General features: G+C 39.4%; 1 protein-coding gene and 1 long non-coding RNA gene across 4 annotated transcripts in view; one reads left to right on the top strand and one right to left on the bottom strand.

The window, feature by feature from the left end:
• CRPPA (CDP-L-ribitol pyrophosphorylase A) overlaps positions 1-20,179 on the bottom strand; it is a 125,508-nt gene extending 105,329 nt beyond the window's left edge. For 2 of the 3 annotated variants that reach the window (XM_040592562.1, XM_040592563.1), the window contains exons 1-2: positions 19,704-19,905; positions 12,079-12,358 (exon numbers count right to left, since the gene is read on the bottom strand). In XM_040592562.1, the coding sequence (XP_040448496.1) occupies positions 12,079-12,358; positions 19,704-19,870 (447 nt within the window). In that variant the 5' untranslated portion in view covers positions 19,871-19,905. Of the gene's footprint in view, positions 1-12,078; positions 12,359-19,703; positions 19,906-20,046 lie in introns of those variants that run through there. The other variant, XM_040592564.1, reaches the window with a different exon arrangement.
• A 247-nt stretch (positions 20,180-20,426) lies between these two features.
• Positions 20,427-26,433, top strand: part of LOC121088057 — a 45,725-nt gene continuing 39,718 nt past the window's right edge. Inside the window, exons 1-2 of the long non-coding RNA XR_005827814.1 lie at positions 20,427-20,662; positions 22,376-22,477. This is a non-coding gene — a long non-coding RNA (uncharacterized LOC121088057). The remainder of the gene's footprint in view (positions 20,663-22,375; positions 22,478-26,433) is intronic.

The following is a 26,433-nucleotide window of genomic DNA, read 5'->3' as shown; positions in this document are numbered from 1 at the left end:
TCCAAGCAGTATTGATGACACCTTTCATTACAACATGAAGGTCAAATGCTTAGGCCACAGAAGCCTACACACAATATAGCAACCTGGATAACACAATGCAGTAGACCTTTTTACTGAATATTCCTAAAACCTGAAAATCCTCATTTTATTTGGAAAAAAAAAAGAAAAAAAAAAGAAACCATTAAAATTTCCAGATAGATTAGGGAGGGAAATGAAGCTTTTATCACAAGCAAGAAATTATCCAGGTTACAAATACCCCCAACACACAGTGCATTATGCAGCTGAGACCAACATTCCACATCTAGAATACAACCTACCACAAACAAGTTATCAAATATCCAGAAGCAAAAAAAAAGCATGAAAAACCAACACATCCGCATCATCACTGATCTGACCATTTTTAGTAGCCAGATTTGCAACAGAACAACGAATGCTAAATGGCTGCAAAGCTTAACAAGTTGAATGATACGGACCAGGAAGAGAAAAAAAAATTGCAGTGTCACAAAGTCCTTACAAAAAAATACCACAACTACAATTCCTTTTGTTTTACAACAGTGTGGCAACAAGCTCAGACAACCACAGATCCTGCAGGCTGGCATACTAAAAAAAAGTATGCTATGTCTTTGGTACGCCCTTGTCCCCAGTAGGCCCCAAGTACTGATGCAGACCCACAGAGTTCACTTACACAGCCGATTTGCAACCCTGAACTTCAAGTCAGTGGCAATCACAGCCTAAAACTTTGGAGTCTAGTCCTAAATAAGCAGACTTGCCCATCCTTCTAGCATGACTCCCTTCTACTTTTTACACCAATACTTTTCTTCTCCATTCATGGCCTTTATCTCCCCTTTTCTATCTTCTCAGCTGTCTAGTAGCATTAAGTAAACGTACATTTTGTATTCCAATCATCCTAACTGCATCAGATTCAATGTTTTCAATTTACTTAGGAATAATTCTGATGTCAAACACATACAAGCATAGCTTATGAGTGCTATCTTTAAAAGAACGCCCCTATTCTCATGTTTTTACATGTTTTCAATATTCGCATTTATTAATGTGAATTCTTTAATCAGAGTTGTTTTCAACTCTGACAAGCAAAATAGTACTGAACAAAGACTCCCAAATTATTTTTTCTAAGGCAGGGTGACTAAATTAACTTGACTTTCACATATACAATGGAAATAAAAGTATATTAGAAATATTTTCATCACTTCAAAGCAGCTGATTTCTTTGAAACTGTGTCTGGAGATTGTGGGGCTAGCCACACTTAGCAGGACAAATACATCCATCTTGGAACTCCATTAAAGTCAATTTTGTAGAGGTGAATTTGGTAAATGTACAAACAATTTTGTCTTACTTTTCCATGAAAACAAGGATTGCATTAGGACACTGCTCATCTCCATAAAAGTAACAATGTTAATTTAGACAACCTAGGTATCTAACAGTTTAAAAATATGTCCTGGAATGTTTTTTATTAGGTGAAAGATTATTTATATGTTACCAAACACTACCATCTCTTAAGGATTTCATTCTAAATGAGGTCTGGCTATGAACCAGCAAAAGAAGCTCAGAATAACTATGATTAATTTCTTCTCGTTTTATTCTATCAAACTGTTTCCACATGTTACTACAGGGAAAGTATTCTTTTACACAAACTACTTACCATGAATGGCATTCACAGCCATCTACAGTATGAAAAAAATACAGAAATAAACACAGTATCTGTGATGCATGAAACGGGTAGAAACATGCATTTCTTCTATTCAGACATCTGCACTCAACCAATTGTATCTATAGTAATAAACATGCTTCAACCATACTCAGTAATTGGCATTTAAGTTGGAAGAATTGTCTCTAGTGAAAGATTTCTTATTTCAAATTTATCAATCAGAATCCTCAAAGCAAAATTAAAAAACTCAATTATAAGATTAAAATATTTCATATATTTAAGAGAATGATCTTTTCAAATCTTTTATATTATAAATCCGAAGGGGAGAATTTCTAATAAGACAAAGTCATACAACCATCTTTGTAAAATAAAACAATTAGAGAATTTCTTTCAATGCACATTCAAGGTACTGCATTGAAATATTGCATCTTTATTTCTTACTTTTTTTCTTTTCCTTTTCTGCATTTTGTATCTAGCTGCTGTCTAGGACTACATTTTATCCTCCCTATAACCAGAAGTAATATATGAGAAGTTTTATGATTCTGCTGCAGAGATGGAAATATTTCCTCCTCCAACCTACATAAATCCTGGCAAAACAATTTTTTTTGGATCGAAAAGATTGGGGTACAGACAAAGTAACACAAAGTACAGGCTACCACTCCTATACAGAAGTACAGTTGATAACTACAATTTGGCTATATGTGCAAAGTTTTCTAAACTTAGGTGCGAACAAATGTTCAAGCCCAAACTAGCCAAACTTCCAAACCAAACTGATTCAAGCCTTCACATAAACCACACAGTTATAACGTCATGCTGCACCCAGAACCCACCTACTTGCCACAGCAAGGCAAAGCAGCAGTCTGGCTGCATGGGTTCAACTTAAACCTGTCACCATCCACCCCCACAACTCCTTCTGTTAATGTCACGTCCAAAAGACAACCCCAAACAGTACCTCAGCTGCACGTTTCTCTTGAAGGACCAGATATGGCATGCAGTCAGGGCTACAGGACAACCAGGATGACTCAGTAAAGAATAGCAGACCACAATAAAGGTAGAGCTACACTCTCATTGTCATGCAAAAACACAAATTTGAGTCCACGCTATATCACACTTTCACCCACACTCACACCCAGACTCTACCATGTAGCTGTGGTGGGGACAGGATGCCTTCTACTCTATTTCTTCTACTGACAAGTAAAATCTGCAGCCTGGGTTGTGTATCCAACTAGAAATTTGCTTCTGGATCTTTGATTCTCATTAGTGAGATACCCACTAAAATTTCTTCTGTGTAGGCAGTATCACCAACCAGTCTAATTCCAGCTATCTTGACATATTTGTACTGGCAGCTTTTAATTGCCCAAGGACAGCACTGGTTGAAACGTTAAACAAGCCTTGTCTAACACAGATATTAAAACTAATAATCAGCCAGACAAAAAGAAAGTTAATTAGAACAGATGTAAGGAGTTTTGAACACTATGAAAAAAAGCCTTGTATGCTAAACTTCACCTAACTTCCTTAAAGTCTGCTTATCCAGCTGGCTACAAGCAACAGTCGAACTCGCTAGAATTGGGCACATGTTAATCTTAAACCAACACCAGGAAGGAAGAAGTTATAATTGTGTTTATTCCTAGCTGCAAAAGAGGGGATGTTTAATCAGAAATTTAATATACACTTTGATCCAATGTTAATGACCTGACACTATGTTGTACATTGAACTGACTTCAAAGACACAGAATGCCTTAAACAAACGTAATGTATATTTATGACACTGTTTAAGAAAAAGAAAACATTTCTTCTAATGAGGTCACCTTTATCAGAACATACTATCTGAGTAACTGGGGATAGTACATGTATATCAAGACATGTCAGAGCCCCAATTTGCTACAGCAAACGCAAGACGATTACTGAAAACAGAAACTGTTGCTCAAAAATTAAGACTGCACATTTTTACTTTACATTTCTATTCTTCGTATTTAAAGCATTTACCTCTAAGCATCAGTGTAAGTACCATTTTGATCTAATAGACAGCATGCTAAATTCTACATGTTGTTCTATGAAAAAAAATAAGATTTCTCATAGAAAATCAGAAAGTTTCCCCTCAAAAAGACAGAACAATAGGAATATGCAACTGAAAATACATATATAAGGTAGAGGAAGAAAGCAGAACCAAACTCAGCATATCACAGGCTGCGATTTTTCAACATCAGAACTGAAAACAAGCTCAACATACTGAACGTGGAGAAACAAAACCAAGACCAGACACATGCACCAAGAAAAAACAGAGTGGTACTGCAAACAACAATGATACAACTATTTATGTAAAACTTTGATTTCATATTAAAATTGGATTTTTTTTAAAAAGCAGATTGAAAGTCAGTCTTACGAATGTCATTTATGTTACACTTGTATCATGAATTACTGCCATAAATCAGATGAACTATTTTTAATGTAATAAAGAATAAAATTACAAGAGTTAGCAGGATACAACTTCAATGGTGTCATACAAATTATCCAGTATTTCTCCTAGCGTATTCCTTGTGAGAAATTCAAGAATGGTCAAGGAACTTTGTGTTTTCCATAAATGCAATCAATAAAATATGTTTTATTGTATTTTTAGCCAAATAAGGTCTTATTACTTTAGTCAACATATTCAGCTAATTTTTGTCACAGTGCAATAACTGGTTATGTTTAACAACATGTTCTCATTTATTAAGGTTTTGTTTTCTTCTTGATAGATTATATTTTTTTAAAGTACTTCAAAGTTTGTATAGAGCCTGCATAATGCTACCAAAGACCCATACTAAATACAAGACCCAGACCACACATAGCATCCCCCACCTAAAGAGCAGCACATGCTGGTATAGTGCTTCAAGACTTTCTTACAATATATTTAATGTTTTCAGTTGTCAGCAATAGTTGTATATTATACACAATCGTGATGGATTCTATAAGATGTAAAATTCGGTCTAAGCAATTTAAACATTCCAAAGCAAATCATGTGGCCAGTATACTAACAACAAACAGTTTTTAGCAATATTTAAAAGTATACTTACAGCTTTAAATTTTGGCATTCATTCAACATAAGATGAGCTACCAACACTTTCTTATTCTAATTAGTGCTATACTGCAAATTAGGTGGCAAAAATTAAACAGAATATTCGCTATAAAAACTAATCACAAAACCAATCATTTTTGCCTCCAAAATTAACAAGACTTTTTCTTTTGACTGCGTAGTATTATCTTGCATTAACAAAACATGAAATATATCTTGCAGTCAGCAAGCCATCTTTCATACCCTAATTACTGATTTACATTGCAAAAGCTATCAGTGAGAGTGCTGTGTGCCACAAAGGATTTTGCATATTAGAGTAAGTCAGTATAAAGAGGAGTTCACATTTATATTCACTGGAGTAGAAATCTTGCAACTACTGCCACAAGAGTTACAATTACAGTTAAGAAGTTACATTTTACCTCCAGAAAGTCTACATCATTACAAAATCAACAAGACCATGATGTGAAGGCTACTGATCCACGGCATATCATTAAACACACAATTTGCATCATATTATGAAGAAACGAGAAAAAAAAATCCTGAGGTGTTGTAGGAGGACTCTTGCACAATTTAATCAACCAAATGCAAAACTGCAATGTTTTATTAATAACTCTTTCCCCCACACACAGTCCTGAGCAACCAAAACCACAGGCACTATAGTTTGTGGTCACGCAGTTCCCTAAGCAACTCTGCACCTGCTGATCAAATGTTTTTGCCTTCTGAATTCACTCAGCTGCTTCTCTTGGAACTGCTTGTGTCCTCTCCTTGCTGGAAACCTTGCACCCGAGCTTCTTCCTCTCACAGCCCATTAGATTAAAAATTTAAGTCACCTCTTTATACAAGCTTCATCTAAGACCTCTGTCATCAAGGATCTTGCAAAATGGATCATTATACCTTACCATGAAAGTCTGGCTCAAATACATGCATGTATGTATTTGATACCTCAATGAATTCTCTCCTACATGCTCCAATGCTCCTCAAGGCAGTTTTAGTTTTATCTGTACCACAACCCACTTACCTTCTCACAAACAGGAGTATAAGCGCAGAACCAGTCCAGCAAACTTAGAGCATATGAAACGGGCCAAGTTGGCTTTCAGGAGCTTTGCCTAACCTGCAGGGCTGGTGTTGTCCTTGCCACAACCACCCAGATCACAAACTCAGCCAAAATGCAGCTGGGGGCATTTCTGGATGAAAACTCAAAATTTCTTTTCAATGCAATATTTGGTGAGACAGGGAAAAACTCAGGGAGGTGTGCACGTCTAACCCTTAGCCAGAGAGATATGGCTAAGAATCCCTTCCAGATCTTGCCATGTAGAAGTGGCTAGAATAATCCAAGGCCTTTATTCAGCTCCTCACACATGCTGGAAAAACTGCTATTTCCCTTATTTTAAGGAAGTATTCTTTACTCCTTTGATCTGCTGCAGGAAGGAGAAATCTCAGTGACTACACACATCTTTTCTAAAAGCTGCTTCATTTTCCAAAGTCGTATTTTCTCAGATAAAGCATACAGATTTCAATTAGCCTCAAATCCATAGCAGTGTCATATATATAGTTTCTCTGAATTTAAAGGAGGTACAATTTACAGTCATTGCATAAAAATTACCTCAGCAACCTTAAGTACAGGAAGCTATGCTCAAAAACTATTTACAGGATAACCTAATCCTACCTAAAAAAAAGGTAAAAATTACTGTATGTGTAGAATTCCAGAAGCTAAAAAATGTGGGATTAAGCCACTTTTTAAAAAAGGATTAAATACTAGTTGTATTAGGCACAGCTGGCTCCATTAGTACAGCATAGAAATGCTACAAAAAAGAAAGGGAGATTATAATTCAGATTTCTGTTGATGATTTATGTATTTCAGTTGGTTGAGTTGCATCCCTCCTAATGAATGCAATAAATCACCTAAATCACTTAATCTGAAACTGGGAAATGGCAGAGTTGCTTCTCCCCTTACCAGTGCTTTCCTACCACCAAACACTATAACTTGTTAGGACAAAGACTTCAAGTATTTGCTAACAATATATTGGTTCTCTATTCAACACAGAAAACAATTAACAACTTGGCCAAGAAGGTTATAACTTTCTATGGGACCAATAATCCCATAAACTATGGAAACATTACTATGTTTCTGATAGTTATCCGTTACCACAGAGTTGAAAAAGGAATAATACACTCTGTACCTATTTTCTGTACAGCAGCAAAACCACACTTGATTTCTTCACACATTCAGAAAAGTTTCCTACTGAATAATTTCTGATCTTCACAACAATGTAGAATCATAGAACAGCTTGGGTTGAAAGGGACCTTTAAAGGTCATCTAGTCCAATCTCCCTGCAATGACCAGGCACATCTTCAACTAGATGAGATTGCTCACAGCTCTGTCCTACCTTGACTGTTTCCAGGGATGGGACATCTGTCACCTGCGCAACCTGTTCCAGTGTTTCACCACCCTCACTGCAAAAAGTTTCTTCCTTTCATCTAGTCTAAATCTACCCTCCTTTAATTTTAAACCATTACCCCTTGTCCTATCACAACAAGCCCTGATAAAAGTTTGTCCCCATCTTTCTTATAAGCCCCGGTTAAGTACTGCAAGGCTGCAATAAGGTCTTTCCAAAGCCTTCACTTCTCCAAACAACCCCAACTCTCTCAGCCTTTCTTCACAGTAGAGATGTTTCATCCCTCTGATCGATTTTTTGACCCTTCTCTGCACCCTCTCCAACAGCTCCATGTGTTTCCTGTGCTGAAGGCCCCGGAGCTGAACGCAGCACTCCAGGTGGGGCCTCACCAGAGCAGAACAGAGGGGCTGATTCACCTCCCTTGACCCGCTGGCCACGCTTCTTTTGATGCAGCCCAGAAAACTGTCGGCATTCTGAGCTGACAGCACACATTGTTAGCTCGTGTCCAGCTTTTCTTCCACCAGTACACTCAAGTCCTCTGAGGGCTGCTCTCAATCCCTTCATCCCCCAGCCTGTATTGATACTAGGGGTTACCCCAACCCAAGTGCAGGACCCTGCACTTGGCCTTGCTGATCCTCATTAAGTTCATGCAGACCCACTTCTTGAGCTTGTCCAGGTCCCTCTGGATGGCATCCCATCCCTCAGGCGTGTCATCTGCAAATTTGCTGAGGGTACATTCAACCCCACACTGCCTATGCCATTGATAAAGACAATAAACAGCACTAGTCCCAATACAGACCCCTGAGGGACACCACTTGGCACCCATCTCCATTTTGGACATTGATCCACTGACCACTACCCTCTGGATGCATCCATCCAACCAATTCCTCACCCACCAAACAGTCCACCCCATCAAATCCACATCTCTCCAACTGAGAGAGAAGGATGTTGTGGGGGACGTCAAAGGCCTTACAGACACACAGACAGATGACATCCATAGTTCTTCCCTTGCCCACTGATGTAGTCACTCTGTAACAGAAGGCCACTAGGTTGGTCAGGCAGGACTTGCCCCCAGGTGAAGCCATGCTGGCTGTCTCAAATTACCTCTCTCTCCTTCATGTGCCTCAGCATGGTTAAGAGTATGTAGCTCTTCAATTGTTTTCTTCTAAATTTGCTGTATTACACCCCTATAATTCATCAATATGTATTTTTACATTGATGTAAGTCAGTCTCCTAAATTACAGAACTCATTCCATCAGCGGAATAACATTCATGTCAGGACAGTAGCATGTCCTCAGTTCTTGATTCTGCTTTTGCAGAAGTGCCTGACATGACAGCAGGAGACCCCCAAAGTATCAAGCACAGAATGAAAGCAGAACCTCTGAGAACACAAGCACAGGATGACTTCAGATGACTCACTGTATAAATATGAATCAAAGATGGTCTGTTACTGATGCAGCCTTTACAGCTGGCTAAAATCAGGTTGAGCATAACAAAGAGGAAAAAGTTCACATGTAAAATATTCCATATATGGTACGAACAGAGGAGATAAGAAAACACAAAAAGATAATTGCTTCTAAGAGAAAAAGAACAAAGGAAGGACAGAATGAGCAGAACTGCTGTAGCATTGCTGTCTCCATTCAAGTATACCACACCAGATCAGCCTATTTATTCACTGAAGTCCTCCTCCACCTGGAAAAAAAGAGGTGGTTTTTGGTTTGTCACCCACCATACTTTGCTAATGCAACTCAATCATAGATAGCAAAATAAAATGCTTCATGTAACTGGGTGAAAGAACAGCGTGTATGTTTTCTGCTCCAAGCTTCCAATAGAGAAAGACTGATAATGGTAGCATTGAGTTCGAGTAAACTCAGAGACAAGAACAAACTGAGTATAGTATGTATTGTTTTCTGTCCAGGGGTATTATTTTCACTGATTGTGTATATGAATAAGAGTCCATGAGATTGAGTAGCCCTGCACATCTGTATTGGCCTATATGCTTCATTCAGATCTTTGCTAAAGCTGAGAATAAAGTAATTATGTTAGACAGCTTCCAGAAACCAGCTTTTAAGAATGCTGTTTGATTCAGTCCTTTCAAAGAAATAAACTATACTTTCAAATCTAGTTTAACTACAGAAAGAGTCTTTGACTATATGTGCCTTTTTTTTTTTCCAATTTTCAGTAGCAGAACTGACAAATTCTCCCCCCACCTTCCTGATTTTTTCCCTTGTAAGCATTTTTCTTTTTAGTTATGTTGTTTAAAATGCAATGTTGGCAATGAGATGTTGCTAGAGGCTTTGGACTGATGCCTTCCAAAGCTTCCACTTTTCCCAACTTTTACAAGCAATAAAGAATTTGTTTCTAGAAACATGTAATTTTAATTAAAAAATTACCCAAAAAACATAAATGGAATTTAATTGGTTACAAAGTAATATTTTCACATAATCAAGGGATTGTTTGGGGGATTTAAGGCATAATTTACTAGTTCTGGATAAGGTGCACCTTTTGATTCCTACAGGCAAATAACAAAATGATTAGTAAGTGTAATAAAGCAGTTTATTTGTCTGACAATTGGCAGCTAGATGTGCAGTAACTTACTTGATCAATTGCCATTTTAAAGAACATTAAAGCTTCTCATAATTATGCTATCTATATGGTATGCAGATGAACAACAATACAGCATTACCCCTGTTACACTAGTGATTTAATACGATGTTTCTGCCAGGTTTTGTGCCTTTCTACATAATGCAAAAGGAAGTAATTACTTTTTGTACTGAAAGATTGAAGAATTTACTCCCTTATAGATATGCAAAGAATGTGACTATAGGAAGAACTAAAGATGATAGCCTCTCTTGATCAATTTTTTTCTGATATTCAAAACCATGCATGTTAGTTTTGAGAGAGTGTCTTAGCTTTCCAGTCATTAGTCCTTCAGAATTCTATAGTTGTCAACTGAAGACAGCCACCTCTCTCTGGCAGGAAGCTTTTCCAATTTCTTACATAAAATGAAGTTCTTCTCATGTTCCTTAATTCAATTACTTTGTCAGGTAACATCAATAGCTAACATCTTCTGGAGTCCAGTTCTCTGATGGCCTTGCCTCACTGAACTCAGTGGATCTAAGCCAACACGGGAAACCACCAGAGAACCAATAAATAACATGCACATTTCAGACATATTCTACAATGAAAAAAATAACTATGACAAATGTGTAAGATCACCTTTTTGAGATCAAACGATATTTCAGTGATCTAGGTAAGGATATATTTGCCAGCCAGAAGTTCAGATTAACTAGACAACACCGCCTTGAGGTAGTCAGTGGAGACTATTTCACTGAAGATGTCTTACACTCAATTAAAAAGAAAACCAGGAAAAAATATTATATTAAAATCACACAAGTTTCAAGAAAAAGTGAACAAGTTAAAAAACTTAAAACAGAAGAACAAATGAGATATGATATACTATAATGGGCAAACACATCTACACACAAACACATTCAGAAAACAGTTACTCTTTTCATGATTACAATTAACCCCATTCTCCTACTACTCTCAAAGAATCACATTCAAAACAGATTTACAAAGGGGATCTATTTTAAAATCTTTGGCAGAGAATCAATTCTGGAATGCTATTTTGTGCTATATGAGAAAGGTCAAAAAACTTGTTAAAATTCTAATGGAACTTAAGTTTTAATGACTGGAAACTTACGTTCTGTATCACTGAGAACTATAGAGCAGAGTTTCTACTTTATTGCCATTTCTAATTAAGCCAATCTTAATTATTCATCTCATTAAGGCCAAGTACAGGCCTACTAGTAAGAAGCTCAATATATTTACATTTCTAACAGCGTTCTGAAAGACCTTACATGATTTAATTTTCATAATCAATATTTTAACAAGCTGTACATTCCCATTTTACGCTACAAGCTTTCAAAAAAAGGTGGAGGAGTGCTAAGGAAATATCACAGTTAATTCTTTGGACTCTATTCCACTGTCAAAAGCCACAAGTCATCTGACGATTAGCTTATCTTTTACCTCATTTCCTGAAAAAAGACAAGCAGTGGCAGATTTTCCTAGCTTTCTAATACCTGAACAATCTGCAGTCACTAATGACTTCTACCTCAAATCATCTCCTTGAAGTAAGAAAGCATTCTATTACCTTATTAATGGAGAACTGAAGTGCAAGGTAAAGGTAACAAACAAGCCTGTGGCTAAGTCATGATTTCTTACCTCCCTGTCTTGTCAGCCAGTTTATCAACCAATTCCTCTTGTTGCTAGTGCATGCCTTTAATAACCCTACTATTCTACTTGCATAACAACTTCTACCAACTCTTCCCTTTCACATATCACTTACTTTCTCAGAAATCTTTCTGGTTCCTGTGCATATTCCCAGTCCTCAGATGCAGCAATGGCCAGGAGGATCTCAAACCTACAGCTGGAAGCTTTCTACTTCCCCTTTTTCCCAGTAGTTTGCAATGCTTACAGATTCTAGAAGAATTTAGCATTAATACAGAGATAGGTCTCTTGCCACTTACTCAGGATTCGCATGCAAGTTTGAGAGGAAAACACAAAGTTTGTGAGTCAATCAATGCAGTACTCCCTTTGATTATTATTAGTAATCACTAACTGAACTACTCTAGCATTAGGTGAGAATTCTGCATGGAAAAGAAGGTGAACTATATTCATGCAACCTATCTTTTAACTAACAAATTGCTGATTAATTCAATATTACTGATAGTTTCTATGGCAATAATTATTCCCTGTAGCAAATAACAACTGTGGCATTTAAAAAATGTTTCCCTCCCCCATCTGACCTCTCTGTGTAATAGGGATTCTGAATCTGTTCTACTTTAAAATCAATGTATTAATACAATTGCTGGGAAAAAAAAATCCTTATTTACCAATCACGATTTTACACTCTACAGTATAAACGACATTGCAGAGTCACATTGCTGTGTAGTACGTACCCCATGTTCTTTAGCAGCTATAACCACTTTTGAAAGAATATCTTCTTCAACAAACGGTCTCACAGCATCATGGATAATCACTACTTCTGGTTTCTGGAGCAGTTGGTTGGAAAATTCATTCTCTGAAAATACTTTCAGGCCATTGAAAATTGACCGGTGACGAGTTATTCCACCTTTTACTATCATAACTCTTTTGTGGCCATATTTTTCAACGATAGACTTCATTGCTTCAATATTTTCAGGAGAGACCACCACAATAATGTTGGATATCCAACTTATCCTAGAAGAAACAGTACAGAAAACAGAGAAAGCAGACATGAAGGACTAAATAAAAGCACAGCTATCTCCATGAAACAGAGAAATTCATATCAAAAGGAACTCAAGATGGCTAAATAATCAATCTCTCAACATAATCAAGTCCATGTTTTTGTGCATGTATTAGCACTCCACCCCCAAAGGAAGAGCTACATGAGAGGATCTATACTAATAATGGATGTCAACCAAAGTTAACTGGAATTCTGGGAAGCAACTTGCTTCCAACAACGAATTTGCAGAGAAGAGGCAAAAAAAGTTGGATAAATCTTCAGTAACTTCTAAATCGATCAGCTACAATCTGTTGTTCTAGCTTTCTCTAAATTCAAGTCTCCAATAAACTGGTAAATCCTGGGACCTGGAATACTCCATGTTCTACTGTTTGGTACACTGTTCTTGTGGTTTAGCCCCAGCTGGCAACTAAGCACCAAGCGCTTGTTCACTTCATCCCCAGTGGGATGGAGGAAAGAATCAGAAAAGTGAAAAAACATGTCAGTTGAGATAAAGATTGTTTAATAGGTAAAGCATGCAAAAGCCATGTGTACAAGCAAAGCAAACCAAGTTCTTTCACTGCTTGCCATGGGCAGGCAGGTGCTCAGCCATCTCCAGGAAAGCCGGGTTCCATCACACGTAACAGTTACTTGGGAAGACAAACGCCATAAACTTCAAATGTCCCCTTTTTCCGCCTCCTTTTCCCACCTTTATATGCTGAGCATGACATCATATGGTATGGGATATCCCTTTAGTCAGTTGGGGTCAGCTGTCCCAGATGTGTCCCCTTTCAACTTCTTGTGCACTCCTAGCTACTTCCTGCTGGGGTGGTATTAAGGACAGAAAAGTCCTTGGCTCTGTGCAAGCACTGCTCAGCAATAACTAAACTCACCCCTGAATTATCAACAGTTTCCAGCACAAATCCAAAACATAGCCCCATACTAGCTATTATGAAGAAAATTAACTCTACCCCAGCCAAAACCAGTACAACTGTGTACAAGTGAATAAGAGAATCAAGAAAAACTCTGAAACAAAGATCACTGCCAAGATAGGTATAAGCAGTGAATGACAGATTGCTAACAAATCAAAACTGTGACACCTGAATAGTATAAGGAAACATACTGGTACTTTGGGGAAAAAAAAATATATATACGCACACGAAGGTTTCTGCTCTAGGAAGCTAGCAAAGTGTAAAACCATAGCTATGCTAGGTAAAACTGCCATAATATGAAAATATGAAAAGCCTATTTTTTCAGAGAAGTTCAAGCTTTTACTGTTGGTATCAGCATTGCTCTACAGCTGAAGGCTGGTGCAGGGGGAGAATGACCTAAAACCCACAAGGTTAAAATCAGTCATAACTGAAGTTAGGCTGAAGTCATACTTGTATTAAAGGACTCAGAAATACAAATTATAGTCACACAAGGTATATCGTACTTCAAAATAACAGAAATACCATAATTCAAATCGAGCTATTTGGAGTGCTTTATTTCCCAAATCTATGTAGAAAGCATAAAAAAGGATTTTAGATTGCATTTCCTTTCTGTGTCTACACAGATGACAGGAAGGTTCTCTGGCATGACAGACAAGAAACTCATCATATGAGCAACAGTTACAAAAACAATTTACTATTTATTATAATAAAATTACTTATGCATAGCCTACGCATCCAACTAGAAAGGGAGACAAGTATGGTATATGCTCTCAACTAAAACTTGTAAAACCATTGAAACTAATTTTGCAGACACAAGACAGACTAAGGTAGTAAATACTTCCAGTTGGAAAAATAAGAGTAAGAAGTTTACAGTACAGAAACATACAGGCTCAAGGTATTTGTTTCTGCAACACCACATGAGAAGGGATTGCCTAGGAACTATCCTTACTCCAAAAGCAAAGTTATCTGTGATACAAAACCACTCCCCTAGAATTATGTGAAACAACAGAGCATATTCCACCTTATGTATGGCATTTTTGTAATTAATAAAAATCTATGGAAAATTATTTCAATTAATTTAAACATAACCATTAAAAATAAGATAATGTAAGTGCTATTAGCATTCTTGAAAAGAAAAATAATTGTCCTTATGTTCATTTCATTATTAACAAAAGCAGAAAATACAGGCAAGCCAACATATCCTCAGCATTTAAGAACTGAAGTTGTTCAAATGTAAAATCTGAAGTCATATGGTCTCAAGTTTCATTTCAACTCATCACTCACCGCAGGTTTATCAAAAGGTTTTCAAATCTTTCAAATGAGTCCTGGCATAGTCTTACATTTAGCCACAAAACCTAACACCTCTGCATTACTTCAACTAAGAACTAGAGCAAACTATTCAAAGGAGGAACTGAGATTAATTCAATTATTGAGAATCACTTGTTTAAATAAAGCAAAATTCAAGAAGAGTTATTTCAGACTAAATGAAAATAAGGGCTTTGCACTTCGATTTGCAGAAAGGCTATAGCCTTACAGGGCTCCCAGAAACAGTAGACAGTCTGCACATTCACTAGTGACTGTGTAAGAAAAGCACTGACATCTCCCATTCTGGAGTCAAATGAAACAGATTATGAAGCAATTGGGTAGTAAGTACACAGCATCTTCTGAGAAGGGAACAGAACATAAGTACTGGCCAGCCTAAGATAAATCTCCGCACAGGGTGGGTGGGATGGCTCAAGGCCTCCAGTGATACAATACACCGAAAAGTGACAGGATGCGGTCACAGCTCCACCCTGTGTCTGGATAAACACATTTATAAACTGGAGTATGTCATCCTTAAACTCATTCTGGACTAATGTGCAATAATTAGAGCTGGGATTTAGAGATGCAACCTACTCATATAAGAGTATAAAGGTATCCTCTAGACTGATTAGGTACAAGAACAGCTTAGGTTTTGAAGCCTAACATGTCCCGCCAAAACTCACGAAAAGTACTAACCCAGTTAAGTATACTAAAAATTCTCACAAATGAGAACTGTGCACCACACAGGTGGTTACTCTTTTAAAGATCTGCTTATGGAAATGTTTCAAACTGTTTCAATGAAGTAGAAGGATATCAGTATACACTCAATCTGGCAGTAAATGGATTTTTTTTTCCCCTCCCTCAATTTGTCACACTCTTCAGAAAGATTTCATACTAGAATAACAAGCAGCTCAGGACCAGCTCAAAATCAATTCAAAAATAGTAAACACTCTTTCCGTTTTATAACTGTAATATTAGAGCAAGATAACGCACACTTCAGAAGGAATTAGCACAAGGCCTGAAAAAGATGAGACTACCCTAATGTGCTTTAACAAGCACTTCATACAGACCTCTAGGGCTTCCATACAACATAGGCCGTAGTTCTGAAACAGAAAGTCAGGTCTGATCAAATGAAACAAAATTAACAACCCAGTTATAATCACTTTACAACTGCCTTGGGAGGACATCAATATTAGTACATGGAAAACAATGAGGCAGAAAAGGACCATATGTTTGTTTCCTGTAACTGTCCTTCTTATCACCTACAGATAAACCAACTGCCTAGTAGAAAATAGTATCGTTTCATTAAATTTCAAACAAAAGTACATACATTTATATTAGCTGAGCTAGAACTCAAAGAAAAGGAGCTCATTAACTGAAGAACAGATTAAGCTATTACATGACTTCACAAAATAGACTGCAGAGGAAGTGAAATAACCAATGAGTTATGCTCTGAGACTGTATCACCCAAACGGCACGCTCAGGTACAAACGGGACTGAGGTTTAACCCTCTAGCTGTTGATTCACATACAAACCAGTGCAGAGCCCGAAATCTGTGTGTCTGCAACTCTTACTTAGACCAGTAACAGCCTGTTTAACATATAACCTACTGAAATCATCAGTGGTACCAGCAAAGCAAGGCCAGAACCAGGCAGTCACTGCTGAGACGGCTTTAGTAGCACAGGATGTGATCTTTCACTGCCACAGAAACTCTTCAGAGGTACAAGATAAATCATTGCATTACTTTCGCTGATCTTATTATTCAAGCATCAAATGAGAAAAAGAACTGTCAAGCACAAAATGCATTTGTAGAAAGCAAGCATAACTTCCTTTTGCTTTGTAACAGCTTGATGACATATTTCATTAATATATGAAAAAATATATAAATACATTTGTATCTTTTACAGTACAAAAATAAAAGCAGACAGCTTTTAAGTCTGAAAAGTTTCACAGGTACACTGTGAACACCGTAAGGAAGTTTTGAACATCTCATGTACAGAAGCCATTCATTTTTTTCCTAAAAGAAAATGTTCCTTATTAATCAGACAAGATAACAAAGATACCTTCATAAAGTTAAAACAATTCGATTATTTTTAGTTCATAAACAATTTCAATAATAAGCTAATGATAACTACACAAAAAGAACTATCACAATAGATATTTTTAACAAAACCGCAACTGTGTGACCTGTAGAGCCACTGAGCATGAATCAACCAACAAGGAAAAATATTTGGCAAATGAATACAGAAGACACTTCTGAAGAGGCAGTTCTTTGGAAGCTTCCCCCAGGTGATGCTTGTTTTGAAAGGCTGCATTACAGTAAACAAAGTAAACAAAACTGCCTGAAACCTTTATAAAAAAAAGTTTACTCTGCCAGGTATTAACTCCGCTTTCCTCTTTAGTAACTTCTCACTGCACTTTCAACAACTGATGAAAGTTGAGCATAGCAAAAACAGCAGCAGTTTATTTGTCCCACAATTGTTTTTAAATCAACTTTTACCTTGGTCTGTTTTCCTCTCTATAGCTTTAGTAAAATGTGTGTGCATATGCGCACAGAGCTGAGACTCCCCCCATCTCAGAAAATGAATTGGAAAGGTTCTACTCTAAACAAACACACACACAAACTAAAATTAAGGAAGAACCCTACCAGTGTGTACAGAAGCAAAATGGAGGAATGTCATTCTAGTTCTGTTGAAAAGCCTTGTGTCGTTCAACAAAAGCAGAAACAACTCCAAGGGCAAAAAAAGTCATTTAAGTTCTCTAACACACTTCAATTTTACCTGCAAGGTAGGACCTGACCTTCCCATCAGCGTCACTGTACTGGCAATAAAAACCAACCATTTCTCCTCATCGTATTTTTTCTCACCTCCTCTTCCTAAGGGCATCATCTTTGGTTATTATTGGCAGGCCAACATTCTACATGCTGTCATCCTATCCAACAGGATGCACTGCTTATTCGTTCATGTCTGCTCTTGTCTTGTCTGCCAGCTTTTCCACACCACTAAGATTCTCACTACTTTCAGCTGAACAGTGTAAAAATCTTTTTCTCCTGATTTTTAATAACCACATGCAAAGATGTTGCGAAATCTTGATTTGCTCCTGTATTTCTGTCTATATGTTGCTACATTTTTTCACAGATTAAAAAACCCTCAAAAATAGCTTCAGTAGCTGAGATAACCGGTTCAGTAGAAGTTATTACAGGCTAGTGAGTCAATGACTCATTCAATTACAGCAGGTAAACAACAGACATCAGAAGACAGTATCAAGATAAACAGAAAGCATGCCACTTCGGGGTGACAGATTATGTGATAAACTGCAGTTCCTCAATATTACATTTTTGCACACGTATTCACACAAAGAACAAGGTACCTCCTTTGCAATTTCAGAGTCAGAAGTATTGAGATTAAAATGAAAGCCATTCTGAGCTTTAGAGTACATCTGTTCCCAACTCCCATACACACACATACCAGCTAACAATCCAACTCAGTACAGAGATGGCAGAAAGCTCTGCCTGTGAGAGCACTGGCACTAGTTATTGCACTACTGAAATTAAGCCAAAGCACTAGGTTGTTGTTCTCACAATCAGCTTGGCATCAAGCGCCCAGCTGGACTGTACAACTAGAATTCAACCTTTAATTTTTTGCAGCCTTAGGACATAAATATAATACTGCTGCTCAAAGAACTGTTATTTTCCCAGAGCTCACTGGCAGCAAATATGAAAGATATTTTTTTTTTTAATGAATAATGTTTTATTTTCCTATGAATATCATTTCCTTCCCAAACCTCACTCTGTTCTCTTTTCAGGTCTCCAATACACTAAGTGAAGACATTATTCTTCTCTGTAGATTCCCATGACATTTTGGCAGATATTACAGCTGTGACAAGCTTTGGATTGGAGGTTTTGCTTACTGATGTGTTTAGCTTTGTGACTGGCTGCTGTTGAAAGTTAAATAAAGAAAACAAGCAATATTTCTTTCATAAAGTAACAAGTGACCTGAGGGAAGCCTCTCTGGGTGGGAATGGAAAAAGAGTCCCAATTCTGATGTTGTACAAGTTTCCATGAGTTAAGAACTTTAGGAGACGTTGGCAATTCCATTTCTTTTCACCACCTTCCACTCCTTCCCATTCATTCTCTCTAAAATCTAAAGGTCTGTTTTTCTGCAAGTTACTGCAAAACATCCAGAATACATCTGACACTCCACTCCTTACCTGTAGTGTTTCAAGTGACACTAGATACAAGACTTACATTATGTTAACATTTGACAATAATATATTAACTGTCAGTCACATGCCTAGAATCCAACAGTCTTATGAAAAGGGAAAACCTGACTGCTGAGATATCCCATTACTCTAATGCTTTGCTCCAACACAAACAAAAGTTACACATGCGATCTCACGCTATGTGAGCTGTCGGCATCCAGCCCCATGACTGTACCTTAAACACAGTCCAGGGCGCGTTTCAGCTTCCTCCTGAAGCACAGCGCTCCACCATGAACTATAATGGTGAAGCATAACGCAAAGCTGTAGGCCACTGAGTTCATCCCACTATGAAGAGCGGATCTATTTTCAATGCCCCTGGACGCTAGTAAAACCATCTCCAGTGGCTATGGCTGAAGAGACCTTTTTTTCAAGGCCTCTGGATAGTTTTATGACTGTCTCAAATGGCTGTGGTAGGCCCGTAGCTCACCAAACCAGCCACTGCAGTTGCAGAAACCCCGGAGCTTTGAGGGTGAGGGCCTCCAACAGTCACCCAGCAAAAATGGCAAGTGACACAGCTTCAGGGCGCTGGCAGGGCTGAGGCGAGAGGAGGGCCGCCCGGGACGACGGAGCCTGCCCGGCCACAGCTCCCAGCGCCCCCGGCCCGCACCAGGCCGTCCCCCCCGGCCACTCCGTCACTCACTACACGTTTTGACCGGGCGGGGAGAAGAGATCCCACCGAAACGCAAAACCAAGCCCTCGGAAGGGCGGCCGCGCCGGGCTGCCCAGGGCCTGAGCGAGGGCGGCTGCCAGCGGCTCTCTGGGGACTGGGGGCACGGCGGGAACGGCCGCAGGGCGCGGACCGGGAGCCGAGCGGCGCCTGCCTCGTTACCTCTCCATCGCCCGCACCGTGTAGCTGACGAGCGGCCTCCCTTGCACGGCGCAGAACTGCTTGGGGGTGGCGCCACCCAGGCGCTCCCCGCTCCCGCCCGCCGGTAGCACAGCCGCCACCGCCGTGACGGCGGGCCCGGCGCCGCGGCTCCCGCTGCTGGGCTCCATCTGCGCGGGGCGCCGCTCCTCGCCCTCCCCGCCCCCCCGGCAGCAGGAACGCGGCCCGGATCGCGCAACCGCCCGCCCGCGTGTTTTATTTGCCCGCGACGTCCGCAATCCAAAGAATCCAGCGCCCGCCCGCTCGCCTGCCCCCAGCGGGGACCGGGCCCTAACTCCTCACCCACCCCGCGCTGCGCGAGGCTCAGCGGAGCCGTGCGGGCCCAGGCGCGGCCGGCCAGCCCCGCCGCGTGCACCCGGACCCGGTGGGGTCGGGTGCCCGCCCGCTCGGGGCAGGCCGTAGGGAGCCAGCAGGCACACAGCAGCGCACAAACACGGCACCACAACCACCAGCGCTTTAATGCCCGCCGCGCCAGTGAACCGCACAGCGCATGCGCGGCCGGGCCGGGCTGCGCCAGCCTGCGGCGAGCCGGGGTGGGCGGTGCCGGCGGCGGGGAGCGCGCGGCTTGGGGGCTCGCGGGGCGGGGCGGGGCGGTGTGAGGGGGCGGTGGGAGCTGTGGGGAGCCCGCGGCTGTGGCGCCGCCGCCCATCCCGGTTCCCGGTCACCCCGCGCTGCGCGTGTGCGGCCCGTGCTGGCCGCCGCTGGCCGGGGCGGGCTGCCCTGTCCCAGTGAGGAAGTGAAGTGTCTGGAGGCGAGGGGAAGGCGGGCCGGACCGCGGCCCTCCACCTTCGTACGAGCCCCGGCCGGGAGACGGCTGCTTCTCCACAGGCTGGCCGGGACGCCTGCCAAGTTATGGTGTATGTTGCCCTTAATCCTAGGAGGGAGAGATTGAAATAGCAGCGGTGAGTTCACTGGGAGAAGCCGGCATGTTCCAGTTTATCTTACGGTGTTACTGTAGGCAGGAGCTGAGACAGGTTGATCAGAAAATTCCCAGGAGGGGAGGGTTTGCTGGGCATCAGGTCACACATTTGTCATCCAAGAAGTATGTCTCAGGTTGCCATGTCTGGCTTCACTGTACATCTGTAGGCTGTAACTTGAGTGTAGTTAAAAACTATTGCTACACCCTGTCCTCATCTGAAAGTTTTGGATATTTCACTGTAAAGATAGCCTTACAAGTCTGAAAAACTCTTGTGAGCTTATTGGTGCTTATTGGGAAGCAGTGAGGGCCAGCGACTCCAAAAGGGAAGGGAGGCTGGAGCAGAGCACACTATGAAGGCAGGCAAGAACAGTAGCCCCACCGACAAGAAGACAGGATGCTAAACATGAGTCGGGGTCAGGAACGGGCCCTTGGGGTCAGGCATAATCCAGTGGTCACCTAGCAAGGTCTCAGAGAGGCAGCAGGTCCCAGGGCAAGCCAGGAAGCTGAGCAATGGGTGTGGGTGAAGGTCAGGGAGGCACCCAACCAAGTGTAGACATAGGGGGTCAACAATAAAGACCTTGCTTAAAAGTAGCTCCCAAGGGAAAAGGAGGAAAGGAGGGTCAGGCCCTTGTTTTTAGCTTTCTTTGTAATAGGTAGTATTAGTGAAAGAGCTGACTTTGGACTTAGCAGGCTAAACTTCTTAACTTAGCCAACTAAACTTAAGGAGGGTGGGTGCACCAAGGGCCCTAACACTGTCCTCTGAGATTATTTTTAGGAAAAAAATGCGTGATTTATATGCAGACTATCCTAAAATGACCAGAGGCTTTAGAGTCTGCAGATTTTTTTTCAGCTGTCCTTTATATCTTTGAGAAGCGAACTTACAGCTTTTTAGGTTTCTCTTAGTTATGTTAAGAGGAACCTAAGTAAAGCACATATGGAGACTTTTCTGAGGAGTAGATTGGGTAGAAGCAGCAGCATGGAAGGAAGTTTGTTATGTCTCAGCTGGGCTGTTTAGGTAGTGGCAGCTGTGGACTAGGGTAAAATGATCATATGGGATTGCAGAGACATCATAAGTAGGAGTCATACAATAGGAGTGAAGTGATCCCTGCTAGCAAAGGCAAAGTTCACAGGTATCCTTGATAACTGCAATAGCAGGAAAGTCCTGGAAAATTGGATGGTACAATAGAGAATAGGCACTTTACATGCAGAGGTGTCTTGTCAGTTACGGCAATTAACAGAAATCACATCAGCTGCTGCCATGCAGAGAAACATGGGAGAGAGTGATGGTAAACAAAGGAAAACATTTTAAATGGAAACATACAGATGTGCCTTCTAAATAACAATGTCTCAAAAAGCTTCTGTAAGGAAAAAATGTATTATCACAGGAATGAAGGAACTGGTCATGTAAAAAAAGGAAAGAATGAAGAGTTATACACATTGCTTAAAAACTTCTGGAATGGAGACCTTTGCCATCAGTGAAAGCATTAGCTAGAAGTTTAACTGCCTTCCTCCTGACAAGTGTTGGTCTCATTGTCTTCAGGACTGTTTATGATGTGGGATTTTTTTTAGAAAATCCGTTGGCTCAGAAAGTGTGTTTACCTGTTTCTTTTCCTTTCAGTGGGTCTTACATTTCTTGGAAAATATTTCTCTACACCTAATTCCTGACAGCATACATTTGTCTGTTGTGTCTTTTCAGGACTTCCAAGTTTGCCCTGACTCTTCCGCTCTGTGCAGATTGCCATACACTCAACATTGCTTCTTTGTTATCAGATGCCCAAAATGAATTTTTCTTCTTGAGGTAGGCACCTCAAGCATCCACAATCATCTTGCATCACATAGGTTACATAATTCTGACTTTTTCTTGCAGCAGTTATATACAAGCATGGTCATGGGAGGTTGTTCTGTGACATTCCCACTTTTTTCCTTTTTTTCAGTGTGACAGATATTCTGGTCTTCATATTTCCATTCATAAAGAGCACAGGCATTAATCTAGTCAACTGTAGCTGATTTTCTGGACTTTTTTCTTGTTTGCATTATTATAAGGACCAAAATAAGGCCTCTTGGGTTCCCATGGCTCTTGAGGGATAGGTAAGTAGGACATTTCAAAAAACAAACACAACCTTTAGAATTCTTTTCCCCTTTCTTCTTGACATTATCATTGCGCACTTCTTCCCCTACTCCAACAGTCTGTTGCATTTAGTACCTTCTCTCTTGCCCAGCCAGTGTTTCCCCGCTGCATTTTTTTCATGCATATTAATTTCTTCTGTGAAGGATGAAAAGGCAAGAGAGATCGAGGAAAGAGGATCACATGCCAAAATTGGTTCTGTTCTTGTTCTGAAGCCCATTTTCCTTATTATGCTAGATGGATAAAGCTTGATCTGTCCAGAAGAAATTATATTTGATAATAACTTTGATGATTGCAGACTTCAGTGTCATCCAAAATGTTGTATATTTGCAGTGAGATTTGTTGATCCAGCCAAATGGCACTTTGAAGCTGCTTTTGGCTGCACTTGAATGTCAGGTGCTTCAGAGGTTTCCATGCTTTTCCACAGTCCCTATGGAGTCAAAAGATTCTTGTTTTGTGTTGATAGCACCTGTTGATTCTTCAGGAAGCCTTTCAATATAGATTCTTGGGTTCTTGTTTAGACTGACCTTGTTAATGCTATTCTCCTTTTATTTTCTGTTTTCTTAGTCAGTGACACAGAAAGAAGAGCATATTTAACATCATTGTCAATTTATGTTGTGTCTTAGCATGAGTTAAGAACATCGGGATTTTTGGTTTTACATCTTTTTCATATTCATTTCATAGTAACATGTAATGAATCACAGTGGCATTCTGTGAATACATAATTTGCTTCAGTTCCATTGCCTTTTACATTTTTTATTGAATCAATCTCATAATTTGGTTACTGTGCATATGTGTGTATGTTCACATATAAGCATTTCATGTGGGGCAAAAACTAAATTCACACATATTAGGAGAAGAATTTTACACAGTTTTTAACTGGATAAAGAGGAACAGAGGCAACATTTTTGCCTCAAAGCAAGTAAAGAGTAGGCTAATCCATCATTTCTGTGCAGGGGTATAACATCTGAAACCACAGCAGTGGTTTGCAATTATGCAGTAAATATGCCAATCATATGTTTGAAAAGAAAAGTGGGGGTTTCATCTTTTTTATTGAAGAAAGAAGATACGTACAAATTGGAATAAAATTACAGAAGTGCAATTCACCTGAAAATTTAACTGCTGGGGAAAAAAATTCATCTGTTTCTATGACTGAAATTCATAATAGAGTTTCCAGAGAACATTAAGTTATTGGAGTGGTAGAAATCATACTGAAAGATTTTTGTGATAAGTGAGTAAATAAGTAAAATTTCTTAATTTAAAATTGTGATTGAGTCTTCTATAGATGTAATATAAATTAACTGAGAAATTGTCCCTTTTTTTGAAGTAATTTCTAAGTTTCTGAAGCATTTTGTTTTTAATGCAGGCAAAAGAGGTTTAATATATCTTTTCTTGACCAGCAGCAGGTTCACTATTGTGTGTTTTAAAGCAAAATACATGCAATCAGGGAACATTTTGCAAATTGAAGTGGATTGTAAAAGCAAAATTACAAAAAAATACAGAACTTCCTACTATGGAAGTGCAAGATCTGTAAAAGACAACATAAAGCTAAAAATACTTAAAATCTTAGAGCCATTCTTGCAGCTAACATGGTATCTGCAGCACTCTGAGCTGTGATTGCATGCTTTTAGCCAGAACCTTGTGTTTGCAGGATTGTATTTCACTCATTTTATCCAGATACATAATTTATTACTTCAGTGGTGGCAAGCCATAAAATGAACATCCAGAACTGTAAGTAAGGAAGTGGAATGTCAGTTCTCTTTACAGAGTTTTTCTGTTCAAGTAAGATAGCAGTCTTGCTGTTCGTTAAGTCACCAATAAATGTTTCTCTAACTGTTGAAGTCACTGTTTACAGAGACAGACACAGGTTCTTTGCATATCTAAAAAGATTAGAAAGTCCCTAAAAAGACAGTATTTCAGGTTTTCTCTTGCATGTCTGTTGCTATTTGTAGAAATTTACACAAGATCTCAAAGCCTTAGGCTTCCTCATAATTTCTACATGTATATGGGAAAAAAAAAAACCAACTGGGAAAGCATAGTGTGGGTAGGCATTTTATTTCCAGATTTTTTTCAGTTCTGATTGATCACTAGAAAAAATAAACATGTGACAGTTCTCTTTTATGCTTTTCACAATCTTTTTCTTGTTGCCTGCAACTGAGACCTTATCAGCCCTCTACACAGGCATTTTGGACTGACCAAGGTCTTTGCTTTTTCAGTCTTAATTGCATAGCAGCTGCCTCAGAGTATCTGCTCTGTGGTGACAGTGGTTCCAAAGTCAGTATCATGCCATAGGGAATGTATATCTTGAGGCAGTATAACAGATAGTGGAATGCTGAAAAAGGCAAAACTGTTTTCCCTCCAAATCATAATTAACACCTTCAGGGGAAATCTTATCTTATTTCATATTGGCATATTTTTATGTTTATATTTATTTTTACAAATATGATTGCAAAGGGTTATTTCTTGCTCTGAGATTCTTTGATGAAAGATGCTATAGATGTGTGGAATACTTACATAAAGGGTTGTGCTATTCATTTACTTCTATTGCTGTGTGGAACTCAGATCAAAACTGCATGTATTCAGCAAGGGAGTTATGCACATGCATAACTTAAATGATGTAAATAGTTGACTATCAAATATCAAAGATTGCTTACATGCCTCATATTCAGTGTGCATAGAGTCACCTATAGATCAGATCCCTAAGGGGAATTCTAAGTGCTATTGCCTTCATACACAGTTCTGCAAGATATTTCTGATGTATGTTTTTGATTTTTGACAAAATGATGTAATGAGTTGTAAATTTTAGTTAATGAGACAGAAGTGTTCCATGATTTTCAGTTTGTTAATAGTTGAAGTGTAAATAGAGAACATGAATGCTACAAATGTAAAGTAAGTGTGGTATCTGAACACAATGGAGTGTTTTCATACTTGCATGTCATTGTAGGTAAGTGTTGAAAAACGTATGTTGAGTTTCACCTGTTTTATCATGTGTGTTTTATGTCATACCTTTGGCATTGTTTTACATGGTTCTGGTAGATAAATTTCTTCCAGAGTCTATTAAGACTTGACACACAGAAGAAGCATCTTGCTTATGTCCTGTGCATGTGCTAGAGAAAAAAATTGACAAAGATTTCATTTGATGTTTGACACACTTTTTAGAGCTTCACCCTAAAATGTTATATTCACCCTGGAGTGTTTACACATTCTCTGCTCAATAATCCTGTAGGCTATTTCACTGGGGTATGAAAGGTTAGTTCAAGAGCTAATGAGTATTTTGTGTACACAAAGTAAAAGAATTTAAAGATAAGAGAATTACCCCTTAGTATCTAATCCAATAATTCATGACAGTCCCTGAATGCAAAAGTTTTTTGTGAAATTCAGAAAGATTAAAGACCTTAAGGAAGTCTGCTACTGCTTTGGGGAGTGCTTTGGCAAGTAGGTGATGAGGTGGAGTCCTCATGTAATTTTTCACTAAAATGGTTGACTAGTCTTAAACACTTTGCTTCAGGATGGTCTTCTTAGGTTCTAGGTACGTTGGTCAGACATTAAGTAATGCTCAGGTTGGGTAGGCCTGTCTGCTCAGCTTTAACATCACCATTTATTGTGATGGTTTATAGGAGTTGTGGTTC

Source organism: Falco naumanni, chromosome 4 (genome assembly GCF_017639655.2).
Source record: "Falco naumanni isolate bFalNau1 chromosome 4, bFalNau1.pat, whole genome shotgun sequence".
NCBI lineage: Eukaryota > Metazoa > Chordata > Aves > Falconiformes > Falconidae > Falco > Falco naumanni.
This window is presented reverse-complemented; position numbering and strand designations above follow the sequence as displayed.